Genomic DNA, 25,037 nt, shown 5'->3' on the forward strand with positions numbered 1-25,037 from the left:
TTATTTTATTTAGGAAAGAAATTGAGCTTTATATTGATTCACTCCGATTTTCTTTGAAGCAAAAAGCAATTAAAACATTGAAAATATGGAAATGTTATAATATCTTCATATAAGTTTACAATACCCACCTATGTTGTATGTTAATTTTGCTGTATACATAAATGTCTGTACTAAGATTGTTCTTAATAAAAAAAACCCTGTAATTTTCACCACTTCACTTGACTTTCACATAAACGTATTAATTACGAAAATTAAACGTGATAAATACATGGATGTGTGGAAGGCCATTTCTGCCACAAATCAGAAAAATATGATTTTGGTCATCATAATAATGATATAAAAGTCGAAAGAATGAAATGGCATACTAAGTCAAAATTTAGAAATTAGCCTAAAAGTCAACATTATGACATGCTTAGTCAAAATTACTATTTAAATAGCCACAAATCTGATATTAAAATGTCATCATTATGACATGAAGTCAAAATTATGACCTTAACATAATAATTAGCATGACAAAAAGTCATAATTTCACATTTTTTTCTATCATAATTTCGTGATAATTTTATGACTGTGATTATGAAAATTATGAGTCAAGTTAAAATGTGTATTTCATATATTTAACTTTTTGTCACAATCACTGAATGACTTAGTATGTCATAATACATTTTTGTCATAATTACTGAATGACTTAAGTGTCATAATTATGACAGAGATGGTCATAATTTTAACTTTTTATCTCATAATTTTGACTTTTTCTCATTGTTTATTTCCACATAAATACTTTTTATTTCATGTCACAATCACTGAATGACTTAGTGTCACAATTATAAATGTTTATTATAATTTCTATAATACTTAATAAAAAAATTATCTCATCATTTTGACTTTTCTCATTATTATGACTATGATTATGACTTATATTTTTAAGTCATAATTACTGAACGACTTTGTATGTCATAATTATGATTTTTTTCACAACAAAATACTGTTGTTTCATCACTTGTTTTATAGTTGCATTGATCTAAACTACTGTTTACTTCAGTCTAAACAATGAAACTGCAGTATATCTTTATAATAAATAATTTAGTATTATTCAATATTACATAACCTTTCCAACCCTTGTGTTTAATTTCTATATGTTCATCACATCCTCCTAAACACAAACACACTTTTCTTTTCATTCTGGCAGCTTTATTTTATTAGTGTAAAATTGACTAAACAGACCGAGAGTGACAAAGATATGATTTGTTGCGTATTGTATGAAATCATAATGAAAATATAAACAATAAACTCTAATGTGATCTGTCAACTCAATGCATTGACAAGCTTTATTTAATACATCTTTTATTAGAGATGTGATAATACTGTAGGTAAATTGCTTTTATACACACATTTTAAACAATACATTTCAAAATCTGACTTTCAAGTGACATCATCAGTTCTGCCTTCACTAACGAGGTGAAAATGATTGTTCTTCATCATAATATATTAATATTAATATCATAATAATATGTTAATCAGCTACAGGTGAACTTAAAAGGTGAAACTAATATAGACTCATTACATGCAAAGTGAGATATTTCAAGCCTTTATTTGTTATAATTTTGATGATTAACCCCAAATTCAAAATTAGAATATTGTGAAAAGGTTTTCATAAGCTGTAATCCATAATCATCAACATTATAACAAATAAAGGCTTGAAATATCTCACTTTGCATGTAATGAGTCTATGTAATATATTAGTTTCACCTTTTAAGTTGAATTACTGAAATAAATGAACTTTTGCACCATATTCTAATTTATCGAGTTTATGTATAAACGGACATCTGTGGCAAAATATGATTTCACAGTTGTAGTTTGAGTCGGCAAATGCATAATACACACATTTGCTCAAGTTAAAATGTGATTGTACTTGTATAAGGTTAGCCTGATCTGGAAACAATGATGCTGTTTATTACTCATGTTTCTTATTTATATCAACCATATCAAGAGATATGATGTTTATGAGTGATCTGCATCCTTCAGGTGTCCTGAAAGCTAACCGGAGGAAACTCCTGCTCATCATCCAGACGGAGCGATTCATCGGCAAACTCGTGATCTGGGATCAGTTCTCCTGTCTTCACTCCTCCATCCTCAGAGTAGCCTGGAAGAAAAGTGGATCATCATTTATCGGTCAGTCTTCAGGAAGTGCTGTGAGAACCAGACGTTTGATACATGTGACCCTGGACCACAAAACCAGTCATAAGGGTCCATTTTTAGACATTGAGACATATATATCATATGGAAGCTTAATAAATAAGCTTTACATTGATGTTTGGTTTGTTAGGATAGGACAATATTTGATCGAGATACAACTACAAAAAACTGGAATCTGATGGTACAAAAAAAATAGAAATATTGAGAAAATTGCCTTTAAAGTTTGTATTTATGTTTGCGATTTTGCTGAATGCACTGACAAAAATAAATTTTTAATAAATATAAAAATGTACAAAAATAAATTCACAAAATATCTTCATGGAAGATGATCTACGGAAGAGGATTAGGGCCAAGCAATTATAAAAAAAATAAAACCATCTCGAAATTAAAGTCATTATAATGCAAAATTAAACTCGTTAAATTTCAAGAGAAATTTAAAAAAAAATGTAAAATACAATCTTGAGAATAAACTCATTAAATATCGAGAATAAAGTCATTGTGTTGAGAAAAAAACTTGTTAAACTTTGAGAAAAAAACTCAAAAAACAATATTAAGAATAAACTCATCAAATTTCCAGAAAGAAGTCGTTGTATTTCGAGAAGAAACTCATTAAATTTTGAGTGAAAAAACTCAAAATACAATCGTGAGAATAGTCATTAAATATCGAGAATAAAGTCGTGTTTCGAGAAAAAACTTATTAAATTTCGAGAAAAAAAAACTGGAAATACAATTTTGAAAATAAACTCATTAAATATCGAGAATAAAGTCGTTGTGTTTCGAGAAAAAATTTGTTAAATTTCGAGAAAAAAAACTCGAAATACAATCTTGAGAATAAACTCTTTAAATATCGAGAATAAAGTCGTTGTGTTTGAAGAAAGAACTCGTTAAATTTCAAGAAAAAAAACTCTAAATGCAATCTTGAGAATAAACTCATTAAATATCGAGAATAAAGTCGTCGTGTTTTGAGAATTTTTTTTTACATTTCTAGAAAAAAAACTCAAAATACAATCTTGAGAATAAACTCATTAAATATCGAGAATAAAGTCGATGTGTTTGAAGAAAAAACTTGTTAAATTTGGAGAAAAAACTCGAAATACAATCTTGAGAATAAACTCATTAAATATCGAGAATAATGTCGTTGTGTTTGAAGAAAAAACTCGTTAAATTTCGAGAAAAAAACTCGAAATACAATCTTGAGAATAAACTCATTAAATATTGAGAATAAAGTCATTGTGCTTATTCTCGAAATTTAATGAGTTTATTCTCAAGATTATTTCGACTTTTTTCTTGAAATTTAACGAGTTTAGTTTTGCATTATAATGACTTTAATCTCGAGATGGTTTTATTTTTTTATCATTGCTTGGCCCTAATCCTCTTCCGTATCTTTACTTCATATCCAAATGATTTTTGGCATAATAAAAATCGATAATTTTGACCAATAATTTTGACGCCAGCTATTGCCACAAATATGGGACATGTGACTGGTTTTTTGGTCCAGGGTCGCATCCTCCTATTGGACGTACCCGTGAGGGAACTCGAGTGCTGATTGGTGTTCGTGGAAACAGTTTCTGCGTAGGATAAACCTCCAGCCTCCAGCGTCGACGCCGCCGGGTTTTCATCCGCACTTTCATACAGTCTATATGGGGACAAAATCAGCGTGAGCTTTGACCATCAACTACTCAAATATGGCACAAATATATTTACAGTACGTGTCAACTTGATTTTGAGTGAGCCTCGTTTATACAGTCAAGAGGTGAAGATGTTTCACTGAATCACACACCTTTGCTTAAATTACGAAATACATACAAAGTTTTATTAAAAACATTAAGAACAGTGTTTTGTGAATAAAATTAGACAAAAAACTAAATAAATTACATATTTTATGGTTTATTCTGTATCAAATTGGACAAAAAACGAAATCAATAATATATTTTCTGGTTTTAGATTAAATGCACAAGAACAGAAATTTGTGTGGCGGCAACAATGATATTTTAACAGTTTTGAAGAAAATATGTATTTTTATGCTTTATTTGTATATCAAATTTGACACAAAACTAATTCAATTTATTGTATTTATTGTGGTTTATTGTGAATAAAATTTGACAAACTGTAAATCCATTATATATTTTAAAGCTTATTGTGTATCAATTTTGGACACAAAATGTAAATATATTTTATGGTTTATTGTGAATGAAATTGGACAAAAAATGTAAATACATTTCACAATTTATTGTGAATGAAATTGGATGAAAAACTGTAAATAAATAATATATTGTATGGGTTATTTTGAATAAAATTGGACAAAAATGTAAAACATATATATATATATATATATATATATATATATATATTTGGTTTATTGTGAATACAATTGTACAAAAATGTAAATAAATCACTTATTTTATGGCTTATTGTGTATCAAATTTAACAAAAAATGAAAATAAATTATATATTTTATGGCTTATTGTGTATTAAATTTAACAAAAATGTAAATAAATTATATATTTTATGGCTTATTGTGTATCAAATTTAACAAAACATGAAAATAAATTATATATTTTATGTCTTATTGTGTATCAAATTTAACAAAAATGAAAATAAATTATATATTTTATGGCTTATTGTGTATCAAATTTAACAAAAACGAAAATAAATTATATATTTTATGTCTTATTGTGTATCAAATTTAGAAAATAAAAGTAAATCAATTACATATTTTATGGCTTATTGTGTATCAAATTTAACAAAAATGAAAATAAATTATATATTTTATGGCTTATTGTGTATCAAATTTAACAAAAATGTAAATTAATTATATATTTTATGGCTTATTGTGTATCAAATTTAACAAAAATTAAAATAAATTATATATTTTATGTCTTATTGTGTATCAAATTTAACAAAACATGAAAATAAATTATATATTTTATGGCTTATTGTGTATCAAATTTAACAAAAATGTAAATAAATTATATATTTTATGGCTTATTGTGTATCAAATTTAACAAAAATGTAAATTAATTATATATTTTATGGCTTATTGTGTATCAAATTTAACAAAAATTAAAATAAATTATATATTTTATGTCTTATTGTGTGTCAAATTTAACAAAACATGAAAATAAATTATATATTTTATGGCTTATTGTGTATCAAATTTAACAAAAATGTAAATAAATTATATATTTTATGTCTTATTGTGTAATGAATTTAACAAAAATGTAAATCAATTATATATTTTATGGCTTATTGTGTATCAAATTTAACAAAAATGTAAATAAATTATATATTTTATGTCTTATTGTGTATCAAATTTAACAAAATGTAAATCAATTACATATTTTATGGCTTATTGTGTATCAAATTTAAAAAATAAATAAATAAATAATATATTTTATGGCTTATTGTGTATCAAATTTAAAAAAAAATTAAATAAATAATATATTTTATGGCTTATTGTGTATCAAATTTAAAAAAAATGTAAATAAATTATATATGTTATGGCTTATTGTGCATCAAATGTAACAAAAATGAAAATAAATTATATATTTTATGTCTTATTGTGTATCAAATTTAACAAAAAATGAAAATAACTTATATATTTTATGGCTTATTGTGTATTAAATTTAACAAAAATGAAAATAAATTATATATTTTATGGCTTATTGTGTATCAAATTTAACAAAAATGTAAATAAATTATATATTTTATGGTTTATTGTGAATAAAATTTGACCAAAAAGCAAATCAATTATATAATGTATGCTATAGTGTGAATCAAATTGGAAAAAACTGTAATCAATTAAATTTTTTATGTTTTTTTTGTAAAATACAATTTTAAATACATTTTATATTTTATAGTTTATTGTGAATCAAATTGAACAAAAATGAAATCAGTTATATATGTTATGGCTTATCTTAAATCAAACTGGACAAAAAAACTAAATGTTATGTTTTATGATTTATTGTGTAACAAATTGCCCCCTCCCTGTGAATCAGTGCAGATATAATCATGATTTCTGAACCCAATGAGTGATGTGCAATCCTCACCGGTGCTTCTGGACTAAACGACAGTCTCCTCCTTCCTGCAGATCGAGGTTGTAGATGTAGAGATGACCATCTAGTGAAGCCACCAGAAGACGAGGAACCTTCTGGATCCTGCAAGCGATGGCGTATCAGCACATCAACAACATCTCCATAAGCTCATGCAGTGTGTGTTCGGGACTCACATGGAGAGAGCGGAGATGTTCCTCATGCCCGCCGCGCTGAGGTGGACGCTAGCAAACGCTCTGTCCTGATGCATCATGTCCGACACCTGAGACGGAAGGAACGAGCTGGCGGCAGAAAACATCTTCCCCATATATCCAGACCAGGAGGGAGACTCCGTACTGTTTTCATGAGCACACACACGACATCAGGAAGCAGCAACAACCAGCATGGAGTCCATTAGCTGCTCTTTTAACTTCTGAGAATCATGACCTTTCCGTTTAATAGAGAGAGAGAGCACAATTCTCCCACGATTCTGAGCACAACTAAACTAAATAACATAGAACTTACTAGACAATTGTAATATTGAATGTATAATGTAAAGATGTAATTCATCTGAATTATTTTTTGTTCGTCTGAACAAATCTCTTGAGTGAATGATTCAATGACTCACTCATAAATCCTTCACTTGTTTCGTTACTGGATGAATCAGTATTTTTGAACAAATCTCTTGAGTGAATGATTCAATGACTGACTCATAAAAACTTCCCTTATTTCATTACTGGATGAATCAGTGTTTTTGAATGAATCTCTTGAATGAATGATTCAATAACTCATTCATAAATTCTTCACTTGTTTCATTCCTGGATGAATCAGTGTTTTTGAATGAGTCCCTTGAATGAATGATTCAATGACTCACTCATAAATTCTTCGCTTATTTCATTACTGGATGAATCAGTGTTTTTTTGAATGAATCTCTTGAATGAATGATTCAATAACTCATTCATAAATTCTTCACTTGTTTCATTCCTGGATGAATCAGTGTTTTTGAATGAGTCTCTTGAATGAATGATTCAATGACTCACTCATAAATTCTTCACTTGTTTCATTCCTGGATGAATCAGTGTTTTTGAACAAATCTCTTGAGTGAATGATTCAATGACTCACTCATAAATTCTTCACTTGTTTCATTACTGGATGAATCAGTGTTTTTGAACAAATCTCTTGAGTGAATGATTCAATGACTCACTCATAAATACTCCACTTGTTTCATTACTGGATGAATCAGCATTTTTAAACAAATCTCTTGAGTGAATGATTCAATGACTCACTCATAAATACTCCACTTGTTTCATTACTGGATGAATCAGCATTTTTAAACAAATCTCTTGAATGAATGATTCAATGACTGACTCATAAAAACTTCCCTTATTTCATTACTGGATGAATCAGTGTTTTTTTGAATGAATCTCTTGAATGAATGATTCAATAACTCATTCATAAATTCTTCACTTGTTTCATTCCTGGATGAATCAGTGTTTTTGAATGAGTCTCTTGAATGAATGATTCAATGACTCACTCATAAATTCTTCACTTGTTTCATTCCTGGATGAATCAGTGTTTTTGAACAAATCTCTTGAGTGAATGATTCAATGACTCACTCATAAATTCTTCACTTGTTTCATTACTGGATGAATCAGTGTTTTTGAACAAATCTCTTGAGTGAATGATTCAATGACTCACTCATAAATACTCCACTTGTTTCATTACTGGATGAATCAGCATTTTTAAACAAATCTCTTGAATGAATGATTCAATGACTCACTCATAAAAACTTGCCTTGTTTCATTACTGGATGAATCAGTGTTTTTAAACGAATCTCTTGAATGAATGATTCAATGACTCATTAATAAAAACTTCCCTTGTTTCGTTACTGGATGAATCAGCGTTTTTAAACGACTCTCTTGAATGAATGATTCAATGACAGATTGTTAACAGTCACTTGTCGCCATCTACTGGTGTAACAATGTAACTGATATCGTTATTTTAAGGATCAAATTACTTTTAAAAGGTGATTTACTCTATTTCGATCACATGGTAGACATCCGTCAGTGTTTATGTCTTAAATAGAAACGTTTATTCCACTACTTCTGTGATAAATTGAGTGATTGTAACACAGAAATAATGAAACTGTGTTTCATACCAATACATGAAGTTTCATACCGATACATGACAACGGCTCTCTGTGGATCAGAACACAGATCTGAATGTTCGCTGTGATCGGACTTGTCAAAGCTTTCTGTCATACAGGGATAAGCTCACGATCATGAAGCTCTGCTGTAAAATGCACATCATCTGTGATGCAGTAAACATGTTTTGTGATTGGATGTTGTTGTGTGTACCTGGGACTGTGATGCTGCAGTCTGAAGATGTGAACAGTCTCTGTGTTACTGGAGGCACATAGAAACTGAGCGTTGGCACTGAACGACAGCGAACTGATGCTGACATACCTGAACACAAACAACCACAGGCAACACATCTTTCACGTATGAATACTTGATGTTTCCGTCATAAAACACTCTTTCACTTTAAATTCATTTTCAAATGTTTAAATTTAGAGTTGCATCCGAACACTTTTGCAATTAAATAGCCAACTCATTTTTATTAGTTTATGCACAAATACATATTTTCACACGTTGCTTAATTTGTCAAAATTACAGCTTGATTGGAAATGCCATTTATCTAAAGTGTAAAACATTAATATCTATATTATAGTTTAGTGATTCTTCCAAAAACTTCATGGAAGCTCTATTTATCCATGTATAAATGTCATTTATAATGTTTGAGGAAAAGTATAAAGTTTAACAGTTTTAAGGCAGCAAAATTTAACACTGCTTTCAAATTCTGATAACTTTTGTATTGTCATTTAAATAATTGTCAATTAAATTAAAATAAAATAAACAAAAATTATTTTCTCAAAAATATTTCATTAATGTTTTTTCATTGCTATATATAAATAATTATATATATATATATATATATATATATGTGTGTGTGTGTGTGTGTGTGTATACAGCTTATGAAATATTTCATGAATTTGGTTTTCATAAGCTGTAAGCCATAACCATCAAAATAATAACAATTAAAGGCTTAAAATATCTCACTTTTCATGTAATGAGACTCATTACATGCAAAGTGAGATATTTTAAGCCTTTAATTGTTATAATTAAAAGTTGAAACGGTGAAAAAGGAATTTTTAAGTTGAATTACTGAAATAAATGAACTTTTGCACAATATTTTAATTTTAAGAGTTTCACCTGTATATATATATATATGAAGAGTTCAGATGCAAAAGCCTCTAAATGCCATTTGAAATTTTCTTCTTTAATGATGATTTTTATCAAACTTGTATATTTAAGTTCAGTAATTTCACTTAAATAACAATTAATAGGTAATTATCATTGCCATTTAAGTGAAATTACTGAACTTAAATATACAAGTTTGATAAAAATCATTATTAAAGAAGAAAATTTCAAATGGCATTTAGAGGCTTTTGCATCTGAACTCTTCATATATATATATATATATATATATATATATATATATATATATATATATATATACACACGTGACGCCAGTCATGTAGTGGCCGTGTATATATATATATATATATATATATATACACACATATACATGTGTGTGTGTAGGAAAGTGAAATATATATATATAAATTTTTGAGGGTAGCTAAATTAAATTATGAAGGCATTGTAGGACATTTCAGTCTTAATATGAGAAACAGTCATGTGTTATTTTAAATAAAAGTCAACGTCTGGTACATACATAAATAAATAATCTCTTACCTCTTCATCCCTCGGCGAAACTCAAACAGTTTGTCTCCGTCAGGAACGCTGAAGACTCGTATGACAGTGCCCTGGGTTATTACACAATCAAACCCGTGAGAATAATGAGACGGAGAGTGTTTGAGAAAGCAGCCTTCACACACTCACTTTTTCAGAAGCGCTGGCCAGACTGGATCCTGAAGCGCTGAAAGCCACGGCGGCCACATGACTGGAGTGAGCCGGGATCACGGTCACCTCCGTCTGAAATAACCAGAGGAGAGGATTTCAGCTCCGCTTCCCGTTTACAGATTCAACGGGTTCTTACCTCGTCTCCGCCACAGAATCAAACATTTTAAAAGATAATTGCGGCTTTTTATCTCACAATTGTGAGTTTACATCTCACAATTCTGACTTTATTTTGCAGAATTGTGAGATATAAAGTCAGAATTGTGTGTTATAAAGTTGCAATTGTGTGATATAAAGCCAGAATTGTGAGATATAGTCAGAATTGTGTGATATAAAGTCAGAATTGTGAGATATAAAGTCAGAATTGTGTTATATAAAGTTGCAATTGTGTTATAAAGTCAGAATTATGTGATATAAAGTTGCAATTGTGTTATAAAGTCAGAATTGTGTGTTATAAAGTTGCATTTGTTTGTTATAAAGTCAGAATTGTGAGATATAAAGTCAGAATTGCGAGATATAAAGTCAGAATTGTGTGTTATAAAGTTGCATTTGTTTGTTATAAAGTCAGAATTGTGAGATATAAAGTCAGAATTGCGAGATATAAAGTCAGAATTGTGAGTTATAAAGTCAGAATTGTGTGTTATAAAGTCAGAATTGTGAGTTATAAAGTCAGAATTGTGTGCTATAAAGTTGCATTTGTTTGTTATAAAGTCAGAATTGTGTTATAAAGTCAGAATTGTGAGATATAAAGTTGCATTTGTGTGTTATAAAGTCAGAATTGTGTGATATAAAGTCAGAATTGTGAGTTATAAAGTCAGAATTGTGAGATATAAAGTCAGAATTGTGTGATATAAAGTTGCAATTGTGTGTTATAAAGTCAGAATTGTGAGATATAAAGTCAGAATTGTGAGTTATAAAGTCAGAATTGTGTGATATAAAGTCAGAATTGTGAGATATAAAGTCAGAATTGTGAGATATAAAGTTGCATTTGTGTGTTATAAAGTCAGAATTGTGTGTTATAAAGTCAGAATTGTGAGATATAAAGTCAGAATTGTGAGTTATAAAGTCAGAATTGTGAGATATAAAGTCAGAATTGTGTGATATAAAGTTGCAATTGTGTTATAAAGTCAGAATTGTGAGATATAAAGTCAGAATTGCGAGATATAAAGTCAGAATTGTGAGTTATAAAGTCAGAATTGTGAGTTATAAAGTCAGAATTCTGTGATATAAAGTTGCAATTGTGTTATAAAGTCAGAATTGTGTGTTATAAAGTTGCATTTGTTTGTTATAAAGTCAGAATTGTGTGTTATAAAGTTGCATTTGTTTGTTATAAAGTCAGAATTGTGTGATATAAAGTCAGAATTGTGTGTTATAAAGTTGCATTTGTTTGTTATAAAGTCAGAATTGTGTGATATAAAGTCAGAATTGTGTGTTATAAAGTTGCATTTGTTTGTTATAAAGTCAGAATCGTGTGATATAAAGTTGCAATTATGATTTATAAAGTCCAATTCTAAGGAAAAAAATACTGATTTTTTCCTAACTCACAAGCTTATAACTCACAATTCTGCCTTTATAACACGCAATTGCGACTTTTTATCTCATATAAAATTACTTTGTCGTTGTTCAGTCTGCGGTGGATTCTTACCAGATTGCCAGCATCATACAGGGCGATTCGTCCAGCGGTGACGCTGCCAGGATAGGCCAGGTATGAGTTGGAATGATTGACAGATAAAGCGCAGAGTCCTGCCGGATGAAGACAGAAGACAGCAGGCGTTCAGGTGAGACACACAGGCACTGTTACCTACGCTGTACGTGTGTTGCAATATGTGTGTGTGATTTAGGGTGTGTATGTGTGTGTGTGTGTGTGTGTGTGTCTGTGTGTGATGGGTAGGTTTAGGGGTCGGGTTAATGTGTATGTGTGTGTGTGTGATGAGTAGGTTTAGGGTGTGTGTGTGTGATGGGTAGGTTTAGAGGTCGGGTTAGTGTGTGTGTGTGTGTGTGTGTGTGTGTGTGTGTGTGTGACACTGTGTGCAGTGTGAACCGTTCACCTTTGGGGTTCGGTGGCGTGTTGAGAACAGACTTCAGGAGTTTCATGTCCTTGATGTTATGGATGTACAGAGCCTCCTCCAAACAAACCACGAGTCTCTGAAAGAAGGAATATAAACTGCTGGAATACACCAGAAAATACATTTATTTGATGAAAAACACAGTAAAATTGTGAAATATTATTAGAATGTAAATCATCTGTTTTCTATGTGAATATACAGTAAAGTGTAATTTATTCCCGTGATCAAAGCATCATTAGTCACATGATCCTTCACAAATCACTCTAATATGAGGATCTGATGATCAACAAACATTTATGATTATTATAGTGCTGGGCAATGGCTAATCGCGATTAATCGCATCCAAAATAAAAGTTTGTGTTTACATAATGTATGTGTGTGTACTTTTCTATACGTAAATACACAGACATGCATGTATATATTTAAGTTTTTTTTATTTTTATATAAATTATATATAATATAAATACATATACAGTATTTACATGCAAATATTTTATTAAATATGTGTCATGTATTTATATGTACAAAATAATTATACACAGCACACACACACACACATATATTATACTATGCAAACACAAACTTTTATTCTGGATGTGATCATTATCAATGTTGGACACAGTTTATATTTCTGTGGAAAACTCGATATGTTTAATTTTTCAGGATATTTTGATGAATAGAAAGCATTGATCAGCATTTATATGAATAGAAATCATTATACCGTAAGCGTTTTTTACTCTCACTTTTAATTCGCCCTGTTTAATAAAAGTATTAATTTGTCCCAGTTGTGTGTTGAGTTGCGAGTGTTGTACCTGCCGGTTGAGTTTGACGGCGAGGATGTGGCTGGAGTAGCTGTAGTTGCAGATCTCTGTGCGCTTCTTGAAGTGGATGATGTTCATCCTGAACGGTGTAGATCTGCTCACGATCACCATCAGACTGCTGGAGAACAGCCGCTCCGCAACACACACATCAGGGCTTTCCTCTGATCACACACACACAACACAACACGGGCAGTGACCCCGTACAGTGTTACATACTGAGATTTTACATTACACAGAAGATGCAAAGTGAATGTCATTGCACTTCGATACAAAATATTCAACTATGTGGCATTTGCAATTAAATTAATCCAGATCTTTTCTCGGAACATGTTTCTAACAACCTAAATGTTATTATAGTTAACTAAAGAGGTATTATAGTTAACTAAAGTGTTATTATAGTTAACTAAAGTGGTATTATAGTTAACTAAAGTGTTATTATAGTTAACTAAAGAGGTATTATAGTTAACTAAAGTGGTATTATAGTTTACTAAAGTGTTTTATAGTTAACTAAAGTGGTATGGGCTATATGCACGCATAAGTTCCGCATTTGAGGCAAGGATGCTCGTCCATTTCCGGTTGTGGAGATTAAAGCGGAGGAAAACGGGATTATGGCAGTCTTTTCAAATTTACTGTCCTCCCGTCTTTGAAACGAAACGTACATACGTTTAGATGTAATTTTATATATAGTTATGTTTATTTAATATAATATTAAAAAGAAGCATAAACACAACGAGGGTTGTCTGTTTTATCTGTTTTTGTGACTGACGTTTCATTAGTATAACCATGGAGTATAAAATTCAATATAAATTCTCGGTATTGTATTGGACTCTACGATCGGCGGAAGTTATCGAGCATCCTTAATCCTTCACCGGAAATACCGCCGTGCATAGAGCCCATTATAAAGTGGTGGTATTATAGTTAACTAAAGTAGTATTATAGTTAAAAGTATGAAAATACATTTTATCGTTACTTGAAATAAATAAATAGACATTAACTGAAATAAAATAACAACATTTTAAAGAGGCTACATGCGTTTTCCTGAAATTTAAACTCGCGACTGACACCTGTGGCCAAAAAACAGAACTGCTCTTCCTTTCTGCTCGCTCTCGCAGCGCGCGCTCGTACGTGCACACCTCACAAGTCATCTGTTGCAAGGAGGTCAACATTATGTTTACAGAGGTAAGAACAGTTAAATACATATTTGTTTGAGAAGTGTTCTGTAGGCTACTTGCTGACTAGCAGTGGTGGGCTGGCGTGATCTGAGGGTTTTCACCGACGTCCGACGTTCTGCCCGGAAACCCGGATGAGCGGCCATTATGGAGGCACTCGGATGTAAACAACAGCATCGACTGCACTGTTAATGTACAACTGAACACATTGTTACACTAAAAAAATCCGTGGTAGATGCGAACTCATACAGAGAAGGACCTTATTCATTTGTATAAAGATAAGCATCGGCCAGCTGTTTGACGCGCTGCGTTTTTTCAAATGTAGCGCGCCGCCTGGATGCTATGCGGAAAATACGTGACATGAACGCGCTTGACGTCACATCCGCAGACAGCCCGGGAAAAGTCCGACCCGACAGAAAATAGGAAAAATAGGATACAGGCTTATAGGTGCACCCACTGTGAGCGGACAAGGTGTCAAAATGCTCATCAGGAGATGTTTGAGTCATAAATGGTAAAATAAAAAGGCTATTGTTATGTTTATTTTGGGGGGAAAGCTGCATATAGCCTTTTTAAATAAAAATGAAAAAAATTTTTTTACACATTTTACAAATATATATGACAATAACAACCAAATTGATAAAACATGATCTAAAAATTGATTTAAATTAGTGCTGTCAAACTGATTAATCGCACCTAACATAAAAGTTTTTGTTTATATAATACACACAAACACACATTATATATTTACAAACTTTTATGTTACATGCGAATAATCAATTTTAATTATGAAAATGAAAATATAGAAATAATTCAAAATATTAATAAAAACTAGGTATAATAGTATCTCAATGATTCTAAAATAACACGGACATGGTTGTTTTATTATTTCAAAACAGCTTTGTAAAAATAATTTTAAAAAATCATGATAGTTTGATTTATGAATTTATGGCTCTCTTTACAAATGAATGATTAAAACCTTGGCAAGTAAGGCAACATTAAAGCATTTGAAATATAAGATTTGATGACTGTTATTATTTTCAAATGTTGACAGTAGCAATAATACAAAGATGTATGTGTTCAAAATCAAATATGAACCCTCCAGATCTGACTACAGAACCACGACTCATTTATCTCTGTTTGAACACTTCATGTGTTGGGTCTAAGATGACCTGACCCTGGCCTCGCTTCTGTTTATTTTACAAACTTCCCAAAATCCTGCAGGAATCAAATATCTGGGACATCAATGGCTCTGTGGACAAATGTTCAGGATGCGATTTTAAAGCAGTTTTTATTTTTATTTACCTCCTTGATGAATGCAATCCATTCTGTCAACAGAAGACAGAGAGAAGAGCCTGTAGCCATTCTTACAACCAACAGCCAAAGACCTGAGAGAGAGAGAGAGAGAGAGAGAGATATAGATAGATAGATAGATAGATAGATAGATAGATAGATAGATAGATAGATAGATAGATAGATAGATAGATAGATAGATAGATAGATAGATAGATAGATGTGATGTTTGTGATAGGTTATAGACTAATATCTGTAGTATCAATATCATTTATTTAATATCAGTTCAAAGGTCATGGAAAAACTCGTCTGGTTTTTAAGAACATACGGATCCCGACAGGATTCATATGCGCGCTCACGTCGTGTCCTGGTTGAAGGAAGCGCAGGAGAGTCTCTGGAGATCCGGAGATCCATCAGAACCGAGTCTTCGAATCTTCTCTCCGGTTCCGAACTCTGGCATCGGTTCGATCATCCTAAAAACGTCCCAGTCCTCAACGAATTAAAAGACCTTTGGCTGGTGTAACGTTATGTCTATAAACTACTTTGAAAGAAAATTACATGTTGGGCAACTTAATTATTGTTTTTAAGGTAATTATTATTACATGCTCGATTAACAACGTCCACTGACTGACATGCACAGTATTCAGTTTGAGCAAAACAAGCTGACGTGAGGCGCCTTCGTCATAGAGCCATGAAGAATCTTATTGGTTCAAGAAAACGTCTGTCTCGCTTGACTCGAGCCCACTGCTCGAGAACGGTGTCTGATTGGCTCACTCTGGCACTAATGGGCGTGGCCTTTTAAAAGCCGCTGGTGATTGGCCGCTTTCACTCTCAATAACAGCACGAGGGATTGTTTTGGTTGCGTTCGTCGAGCTTTCATGGCTTATATAAAGAACTTCTTGTTAATAAACCACACTTAAATAAAGATACACGCGTATAATATCCTCCTTAATTCAAGCGTCCAGCATATTGGAGACATTTGTTTGGGATTTTCTGACATTTCAGTGTTTCTACACAACTCAGAGCATGTTGTTTAGCAATTTGTCAGAAGATTTTATTTGTTTAGATTAAAATCAGGCGAGAATGACACTTAATGGTCCCATATTTTTATTTATCTTTGTACAGTTTTTACAGAATGTTGCGATCATGAAATATATGTTTAATGGCAGAATTCCTGGTGAAAAACTATATTACCCATAATTCTGTGAAAACTCTCCACCAATCAGAGAACCGAAATGAGCAAATTGCCCCAAAAGAACCACCCACTCCCATGAAGCATTGCAAACTACACTCTCAAACTACTTCAAATAGCTTATATTGTTTCTAAATACTTGACATTTTAAATGATTATGTTATTTGCAGTGCTCCATGGAAGTGGACGCTTCTTTTGGCACAACTTTTTACAATTCTGATTCGTGGAGATAGTGTGCAGGGTCATTATAGACATTCACCAGGAATTATGCTAATTCTGTTCTGGAGTTAAACATGAATATTTTTACAGACTAAGACTGATTGTTTGAACAGATCAATTAACAATCTTATTTCTGTCCCTCCTCAAGGCCGTTAAGTTGCAGCTTTGTGGTTTCGTCTGATTTTCAGTTCTGAGGTCAGTGGAAACGTACATTAAAAAAAAAAAAAAAACTAAATAATTAAATTAATATTAAAATAACCAAGTAACTAACCATATTTGATTAAAATATGTATTTATTTATTTATTTGAATGAATAAACTATATATATATATATATATATATATATATATATATATATATATATAATTAATTATAATAATACATAATGCATAAATTGAATAAAAATAATTTGTTTTAATTTAAATAAATTAATTGCTTAAAATAAATAAGTACAATTTGATTTAAATTAATAAATAATAAATACACATTTTATTAAAAATAAATAAATACATCATTCATTAAATAATTAATGAATTGGATTAAAATTAACATAATTGGTTTAATTTAAATAAAATGATTGATTAAAATAAATAAGCAAAGGAAGACTGATTACCTTAGAGCAAAAAACTACTGTAAAAAAACAAAAAAAACAAAAAACTTTTAAGTAGGCCTACAATCAACTTGGTTGTTTATGTAATTTCAACTTAAATAATAAAAAAAACTGGCTTAAACAAATGAGTCAAATCTTGTATTAAAAATTTTAAAATGTATTAACTAATTTTGTAGAGTTAAAGCAATGAAAAAACATATGCTTGCTGTCATAATTTATTATTGATTATATATTTTTTCCAGAGTGATTCCAGAAGTCGCCGCTAGGTGTCTCTGTATCTCTAGGCGAATAACAGGGAGGGAACCGATAAGACGCTGATGAATTCTCTAGAGTGAAAGAAAAGGATCTGTCTCTCTCTCTCTCTCTCTCTCTCTCTCTCTCTCTCTCTCTCTCTCTCTCTCTCTCTCTCTCTCTCTCTCTCTCTCTCTCTCTCTCTCTCTCTCTCTCTCTCTCTCTCTCTCTCTCTCTCTCTCTCTCTCTCTCTCTCTCTCTCTCTCTCTCTCTCTCTCTACCGCCAGAACCCTCAGCGCAAACACAAAGAGGAAGAGAAATACACTATATTCTCTCCCACCACTGAGTGGGCACACACACACACACACACACACACAGCCTCGGGCTCCATCAGTAGTGCTCCATCGGACTCCATCGAGCTCGCGGTGGTTTCGAGGTTATATGAAGGTTTTCATTCATTCATCATTTCCTGCCCGCGATAGAGAGACTGTACCGAAAACTGGATCGATCCTCGGGGGCGCACGTCATGGCGAATGAGCCCGAGCGCAACAGCCGCGATCTGCGCGAGCTCCGGGAGCGCGCCGGGAACGACAGATGCGCGGACTGCGGTGCCGCAGGTGAGTGTGTGTGTGTGTGTGTGTGTGTGTGAGTGAGAGAGAGAGAGAGACACAGACACTCACCTGATCAAACCAGACCTGAACCTGCTAACACACCTGTGTGTGTGTGTGTGTGTGTGTGTGTGCGTGTGTGTGTGATGGGTAGGTTTAGGGGTTGGGTTCGTGTATGTGTATGTGATGGGTATAGGTTTAGTGTGTGTGTGTGTGTGATGGGTAGGTTTAGGGGTCAGGTTAGTCTGTGTGTATGATGGGTAAGTTTGGGGTGTGAATGTGTATGTGTGTGCGTATGTGTGTGACGGGTGGGTTTAGCGGTCGGGTTAGTGTATGTAATGGGTAGGTTTAGGGTGTGTGTATGTATGTGTGTGTGTTTGTGTATGTGATGGGTTGGTTAAGGGGTTGGGTAAGTGTGTGTGTGTGTGTATATATTGTATTGTATTTTTATTGTCTATTATTAAATATCTATTATTATTAAATATTTTTTATTATTTATAATAAATAATATTATTATATTTTAAATCGATTCATGGAATTAAAAAATATATATTTGTTGTTTGTTATTTTAAGTTTAATTAACTATATAAAGTCATTACATTATTAAAATAAACATAAGTGATATAGTACGTAGTAGTAATAGTATAATATACGGCATATGTATTAATTTAATATAATAAAATAGCATTATATTTTATATAGTTCATATTTTAATTTGTGTTAAAGTGAAGTTATAAAATATTTGTATATAGCATATATTATGTATAATAATGTATGATATAAAATATATAATATAAAGCATTGCATTTGTATATATGTAATTGTATATATTATTTTAATTAGATTTATAAAGATTTTATTGTTTATTATCTACTTAATTGCTGTGTATATTTTAAAGGCCATAGCTATAAACATGTGTAAGCAGGTAAAGACACGTTGTATTAGTTAGAGTGTGAATCTTCAGGGGTGACGCATGTGTGTGTGTGTGTGTGTGTGTGTGTGTGGCACAAGAATCGTCCTCCATGCCCACGAGACGTGGCACCAACGGCAACTTCGTTGATCCCCTCCCTAACCCCGAAGCAAGCGCCATCATCGGAAACGATGGGCAGCTATGAGTGTGTGTGTGTGTGTGTGTGTGTGTGTGATGGGCAGGTTTAGGGGTCGGGTTAGTGTGTGTGTGTGTGTGTGATGGGCAGGTTTAGGGGTTTAGGGGTCGGGTTAGTGTGTGTGTGTGTGTGTGTGTGTGTGTGTGATGGGCAGGTTTAGGGGTCGGGTTAGTGTGTGTGTGTGTGTGTGTGTGTGTGTGTGTGTGTGTGTGATGGGCAGGTTTAGGGGTCGGGTTAATGTGTGTGTGTGTGTGTGTGATTAGGTTTAGGGGTCAGGTTAGTGTGTGTGTGTGTGTGTCATTGGTGGTGTGTGTGATGCTGTTTTCCTCCGGCCTGCAGTCGTAATACGGGCTGATATCCAACGCTGGGCAAAAATCCCAGAAACCTCTTGTGAGAGTCACCATATTATTACGGCTTTAATAGGACTGTGTGTGTGTGTGTGATACTGTACTGAAGCTGCAGTGCAGGGAAATATGTACAGTGTGACACTGTATCTGAGCCACTGAGATCATTAATATTAGGAAATCTATTTTTCACCCAAACAGCGGCCAAATACATGAGCTGTGGAGGTATAGAGCCGAGAATACAGCTGAGTCACCCTCTCTTTGTGTGACTCACACACACACACACACACACTCGCGCACACGCACACAAACACACACACTTCAGATGATTCAGGGTGAATAGGGTGAAGAGATCCCACACTTCTGTTTTCCTCACTTTCGTTATGTGTGTGTGTGTGTGTGTGTGTAAGGCATGTCTTGAGTGATGGAAGAAACCCCTACATATTTTTCACAACCCATTTTTTCAGTGCTGTCAAATTGATGAATCGCATCTAACATAGAAGTAAAAAAAAAAAAAATATATATATATATATATATATGTGTGTGTGTGTGTGTGTGTGTGCGTGTATACAGTATATACATATAATTATATATATATATATATATATATATGTATATATGTGCACACACACTCATATATATATATATATATATATATATTTGCAATCTTTTGTTAGATGCGATTAACCATGATTAATCGATTTGACTGCAAGTATCACAGATATATACTAGTTTTAGTTATTCATTTGAATTAGATTTAAAACATATTTATTTTAATTTCATTTTTGTTATTTTTAATTAAATTTCAATGTCTATACAGTTTTGCATTTTAGTTTTTTAATTTAGTTTTAATTATTTTATTACTTCAATTTTTTTATTACTATTTCAATTAATGTTTATTTTATTTTAAGTAATAAAAATCTAGTTTTAGTTAATGATAATAACCTTGGTGATTAATGATAATATATATATATATATATATATATATATATATATATATATATATATATATATATATATATCGCGATCAATTGCATCCAAAATAAATGTTTGTGTTTATATAATATATGTGGGTGGGTGCACTGTGTATAATATAGTAATATAATAATAATATGTATAATATTATTTTATATATAGAAATACACACACATGCTTGTATATATTTAAGAAATATTGTCATTGTTATACGGTATATAGATTTCTATATAATTTATATTATATTTAAATATAAATATTTGATATATGAATAATATTTTTTTAAAAATATACATGCATGTGTGTTTATTTATATATACACAAAATAATTATACACAGTGCAAATACACATATATTATGCAAACACAAACTTTTATTTTGGATGTGATTAATCGCGATTAATCGTTTGACAGCACTAATATATATATATATATATATATATATATATATATGTGTGTGTGTGTGTGTGTGTGTGTGTGTGTTTTAGTTAAAATAAATAAATAGCCTTGGTGTATTTACATATATATATATATATATATATACCGGTATATTCTGTTTTTTTTTTTTGTAATTTTAATAATTTTATTGTGATTTTTTGGTCACTTTCATCAGGTTTTTAAAAATATTTTAGTTTTTAAATATTATAAGTAATTTTAGTACTTCAGCTTTAATTTAAATAAAACTGAGAAAAGTTGTTTTGGCAACCACTTGAAATAAAATAACTTTACAGGGTTTTTTTTAAAAAATATTTTAGTTCAATTCAAGTAATGAAAATGTTTTTTGTTGGTTTTAATTTTAGTTAATATTTACCCTGATGTCAGTAACTGGTCGACTTCTTTCTGTTATTACATAAAGCCACAAGTCTGGCTCAGTTTGACAGACAGAGAGCATCATGGGAGGGTTTTCACAGACATCATTGTGAAATAGTAAATACAATTCCCTAAAATAGAGAACATTAAAACTGCGTCTTGTGCTGAAGCCGGCAATAATCACTTTTACTATCTCTCACACTTGAGGTGTGGCAAAAATACAAATATGAACAAAAACCTTATCTACACTCACAAGGAAATAAGAGTCTTAATCTTCAGCATAACACTGATAAGATGTGCTGTATTTCTGAAAAATAAGGCATGTACAGTGAAAACAGCAAGGGTCCTAAGACTGAGCCCTGGGGTACACCGCATTAGAGAAGCGGAAGAAAAGGTGCATAGATTCACAGAAAACGCCATTTTCTTTTAGATCGGATGAAAAGCGTCGTCCCCTGGATGCCCGACATACACTATAGACGATTGAGAAGAATATTATGAACACAGGGCGATATAAACTTTACAGAAATTGATGTCATAGGAATCACTTATTACCCATTGCATCATTTCACCTTCGATTTTATGTATTTAATTTTTTGGTCTTTCTCTCTCTTGCACTCTCATCACAACACTTTTTGCCTTTATGCACACAAATACATATTTATAAATAGGGCAGACTTCAAATCTTTAAGATATGTGGCTTATACCCAGAATAACTGAAGCCTCAGAGCAGCACACGCGATCTATATGGAGAAACCAGCGGTCTGAGACGCCTCTTGCTGTTAGTGTAGCCGTTGACCCAGTGCACTCAATCTCTACACGCCTGCTCGCTTTATTTCACACAGTGAGTAAAAGTCAGAGCACATGCAAATCATCCACGATACACCATTACCATCTTTCCACAGATGCATAAACATAGTCATCATGTTAAGACTGTGACTTAATAACTAGTCTGGCCAACTAGCGGTTAGTCAAGTCTTACTTTTTATCTTTTCTATGCAGCTGACATATAATCAGTGTCGAAGATAGAAAAATAACACGACTAACTTGTAAGACTAGTCTGAGCAGTTTATGCAACCGGACACTGATCAGATGAAACGAGTCAAAGCACATGCCGACGTTTGTGTAATGCAGTTATCGATCATGTGAAGCACATTCGAAGTTCAATGTAAATAACAACAACGATTTTTGTCATATGACTTTTTTCTGTGGAACACAAAAGAAGAAATTTTGGTAACATTTATGCATAATGCAATACAAATGCATTCATTAAAATGCATTAAATAGTTGTAACTATTGATCGCATCCAAAATAAAAGTTTGTGTTTACATAATATACATGTATGTGCACTGTGTATAATTATTTTATATATATAAATACACATTTTTATATAAAAAATATATAAATATATATATATATATATATATATGCATGTATATATTAAAGAAATATTTTCATCTATATACTGTATATATATATACATCTATATACTATATATAATTTATATTAATAATAAATATTTATATATAAATATTTGATATATAAATAATATTTTTTTCTTAAATATACGTGCATGTGTGTGTATTTATATATATATATATATATATATATATATATATATATATATATATATATATACGTATATGTATATTATGTAAACACAAACTTTTATTTTGGATGCGATTAATCGCGAATAATCGTTTGACAGCCCTAGTTGTAACCAAAGTTAAAATGCATTATAATATTCGCAGATTTCTTTCAAAGGGTTAACAATAGTATTACTGTAATAAAGCTGTGGTTACAATAATTTATGAGATCATACAATGCATTGTAAGGTGCACCACAAGGCATAATTAATGCATTAAAAATGCATTATATATAAAGGCTTTTACCGAGATGGTCTGGTTTGTTTCATAATAGCCGCGTTTCCACTGCCGGGCTAGGGCTGGGCCAGAGCTAACAGCGAGCCGGGCCGAGCTAGTGGCCTCGGGCCTCAAGCACCGGGCTTGCGTTTCCACTGCCGGGCCAGTAGCCCCACAGCGCTGCCCCAGACCCCACCCCTAACACGCCTTTCAGGATCAAACGTCATAAAACCCAACCCATTTCAGCGGGTATGAATTAATTTATTTTTTAAATTAGGAAGATAGCATGTATATTAACTCAACTGCCGTAGTGGCTGCAATAGTGTCCCGAGACCAGTACAGGCGATTCTCCATTTCAAGCAGCGATTTTTTTGCGCGATATAACAAGTAGGGCTGCGGGCACGTTTTCAAGTTATTCATTAATCGTTAACCGAGGCCCATCGGTTAATACTCGGTGCATAGTGTGCGCGCCGCAACCTCGAGATACAGAGTAAATTTTTAACACCTTTAATAACTGATTGGACCCCATTTGAAACGAAATTAATTTATAGAAATAAAACGCAGCAAGTAGCCGGAGCAGTTAAAGCCCCATTTCCATCACCCTTCAAACTGAAATTGCCAATTGAAAATAAGCAAAACGTCCATTTCACAAAAACTCCGTGTCTGCAAATAATAATAATAATAATAACCATCATCATCATTATTGTAACATTTTATTAGGCTGCATATAGAAGACGCCTTTTATCCAAAAAAGGAACAGAGCACAAATAAACACAATATTTTTGACAAATATCAGCGCATATCCAGTGTGTGTGGAGCATGCACTGATGGCTGCGAGACGCCCATGTGAACATTGCATTTCTTTTAGTGGAAACAACTTAAAATACTCTTTAATTTCTGGTCATACAGAAAATAATAATACATTATTCGCAAATAAATTTATTTATAACAAGAAAACGCTGTGCTTTAACAATTAATCAATGCGCGCTTCATGATCTCCGTGAACTGAAGCGCGAGACCTGAAACAGCCACCGCATTCGAATTTGTTCGTTTTAAATTGGACATTTAAAGCTTTAGTCTACAGGGGTTATATCCTTTGTAGATTAACACTTTAAATGTCCAATTTAAAACGAACAAATTCGAATCGAAAGCCAATATCTTCTATGTTTATGTAGCTTAATTTCTCTCTAAATGTGCATCCGGAGATGGAGATATGTTTTTAGCCGAAAATCATTTAGAAAACAATATTTTATTAATAAACAATTAATGCCTCGTTATTTTATATTATTTTATTATCAGACACATTTATTATAGCCTATAAATCACCCATAAATCCCAGGCTGTGGTTACGGCTCTTCTCATTCAGCACTGCGGGGAAAATATCATTTCCAGGTTCTAATTTGGCCTCAGAAAACAAGTAAAATATATATATTTTTTTCATATTAATTTGTCAAATATTTTAAATGTTTAAGGGGCAAAAAAATCAAACAAATATCTGAAAATTCGTCGATATGTAGCTATATATAGCCTA

General features: G+C 31.9%; 3 protein-coding genes across 4 annotated transcripts in view; 1 reads left to right on the top strand and 2 right to left on the bottom strand.

Moving 5' to 3' along the window:
• Positions 1-128: 128 nt before the first annotated feature.
• Positions 129-25,037, bottom strand: part of nt5m (5',3'-nucleotidase, mitochondrial) — a 339,382-nt gene continuing 314,473 nt past the window's right edge. The window contains exon 6 of the transcript XR_016146952.1: positions 129-197. The gene's annotated coding sequence lies outside the window, so the exon portion shown is untranslated. The remainder of the gene's footprint in view (positions 198-25,037) is intronic.
• Positions 133-16,212, bottom strand: LOC120464358 (WD repeat domain phosphoinositide-interacting protein 1). Of its 2 annotated transcripts, XR_016146951.1 has the most exons (13): positions 15,913-16,212; positions 15,566-15,648; positions 13,086-13,255; positions 12,256-12,352; positions 11,853-11,950; positions 10,190-10,282; positions 10,043-10,113; positions 8,585-8,692; positions 6,425-6,583; positions 6,246-6,353; positions 3,720-3,832; positions 1,680-2,143; positions 133-197 (listed from the first exon to the last, which is right to left on the bottom strand). XR_016146951.1 is itself a non-coding variant. In XM_039653774.2 (12 exons), the coding sequence occupies exons 1-12, from the start codon at positions 16,023-16,025 to the stop codon at positions 2,022-2,024; spliced, it is 1,335 nt and encodes a 444-aa protein (XP_039509708.2). In that variant the 5' UTR covers positions 16,026-16,212; the 3' UTR covers positions 1,170-2,021. The 2 variants fall into 2 exon arrangements, 1 of the variants encoding a protein (XP_039509708.2); XM_039653774.2 differs by lacking the exon at positions 133-197 and having other exon boundaries at positions 1,170-2,143.
• The window catches only part of LOC120464359 (arf-GAP with dual PH domain-containing protein 1), a 29,117-nt gene continuing 22,152 nt past the window's right edge, over positions 18,073-25,037 (top strand). Inside the window, exon 1 of the mRNA XM_039653777.2 lies at positions 18,073-18,422. Within this exon, the coding sequence (XP_039509711.1) occupies positions 18,332-18,422 (91 nt within the window). The 5' untranslated portion in view covers positions 18,073-18,331. The remainder of the gene's footprint in view (positions 18,423-25,037) is intronic.

Source organism: Pimephales promelas, chromosome 17 (assembly GCF_988280905.1).
Source record: "Pimephales promelas chromosome 17, fPimPro1.hap1.1, whole genome shotgun sequence".
Lineage (NCBI taxonomy): Eukaryota > Metazoa > Chordata > Actinopteri > Cypriniformes > Leuciscidae > Pimephales > Pimephales promelas.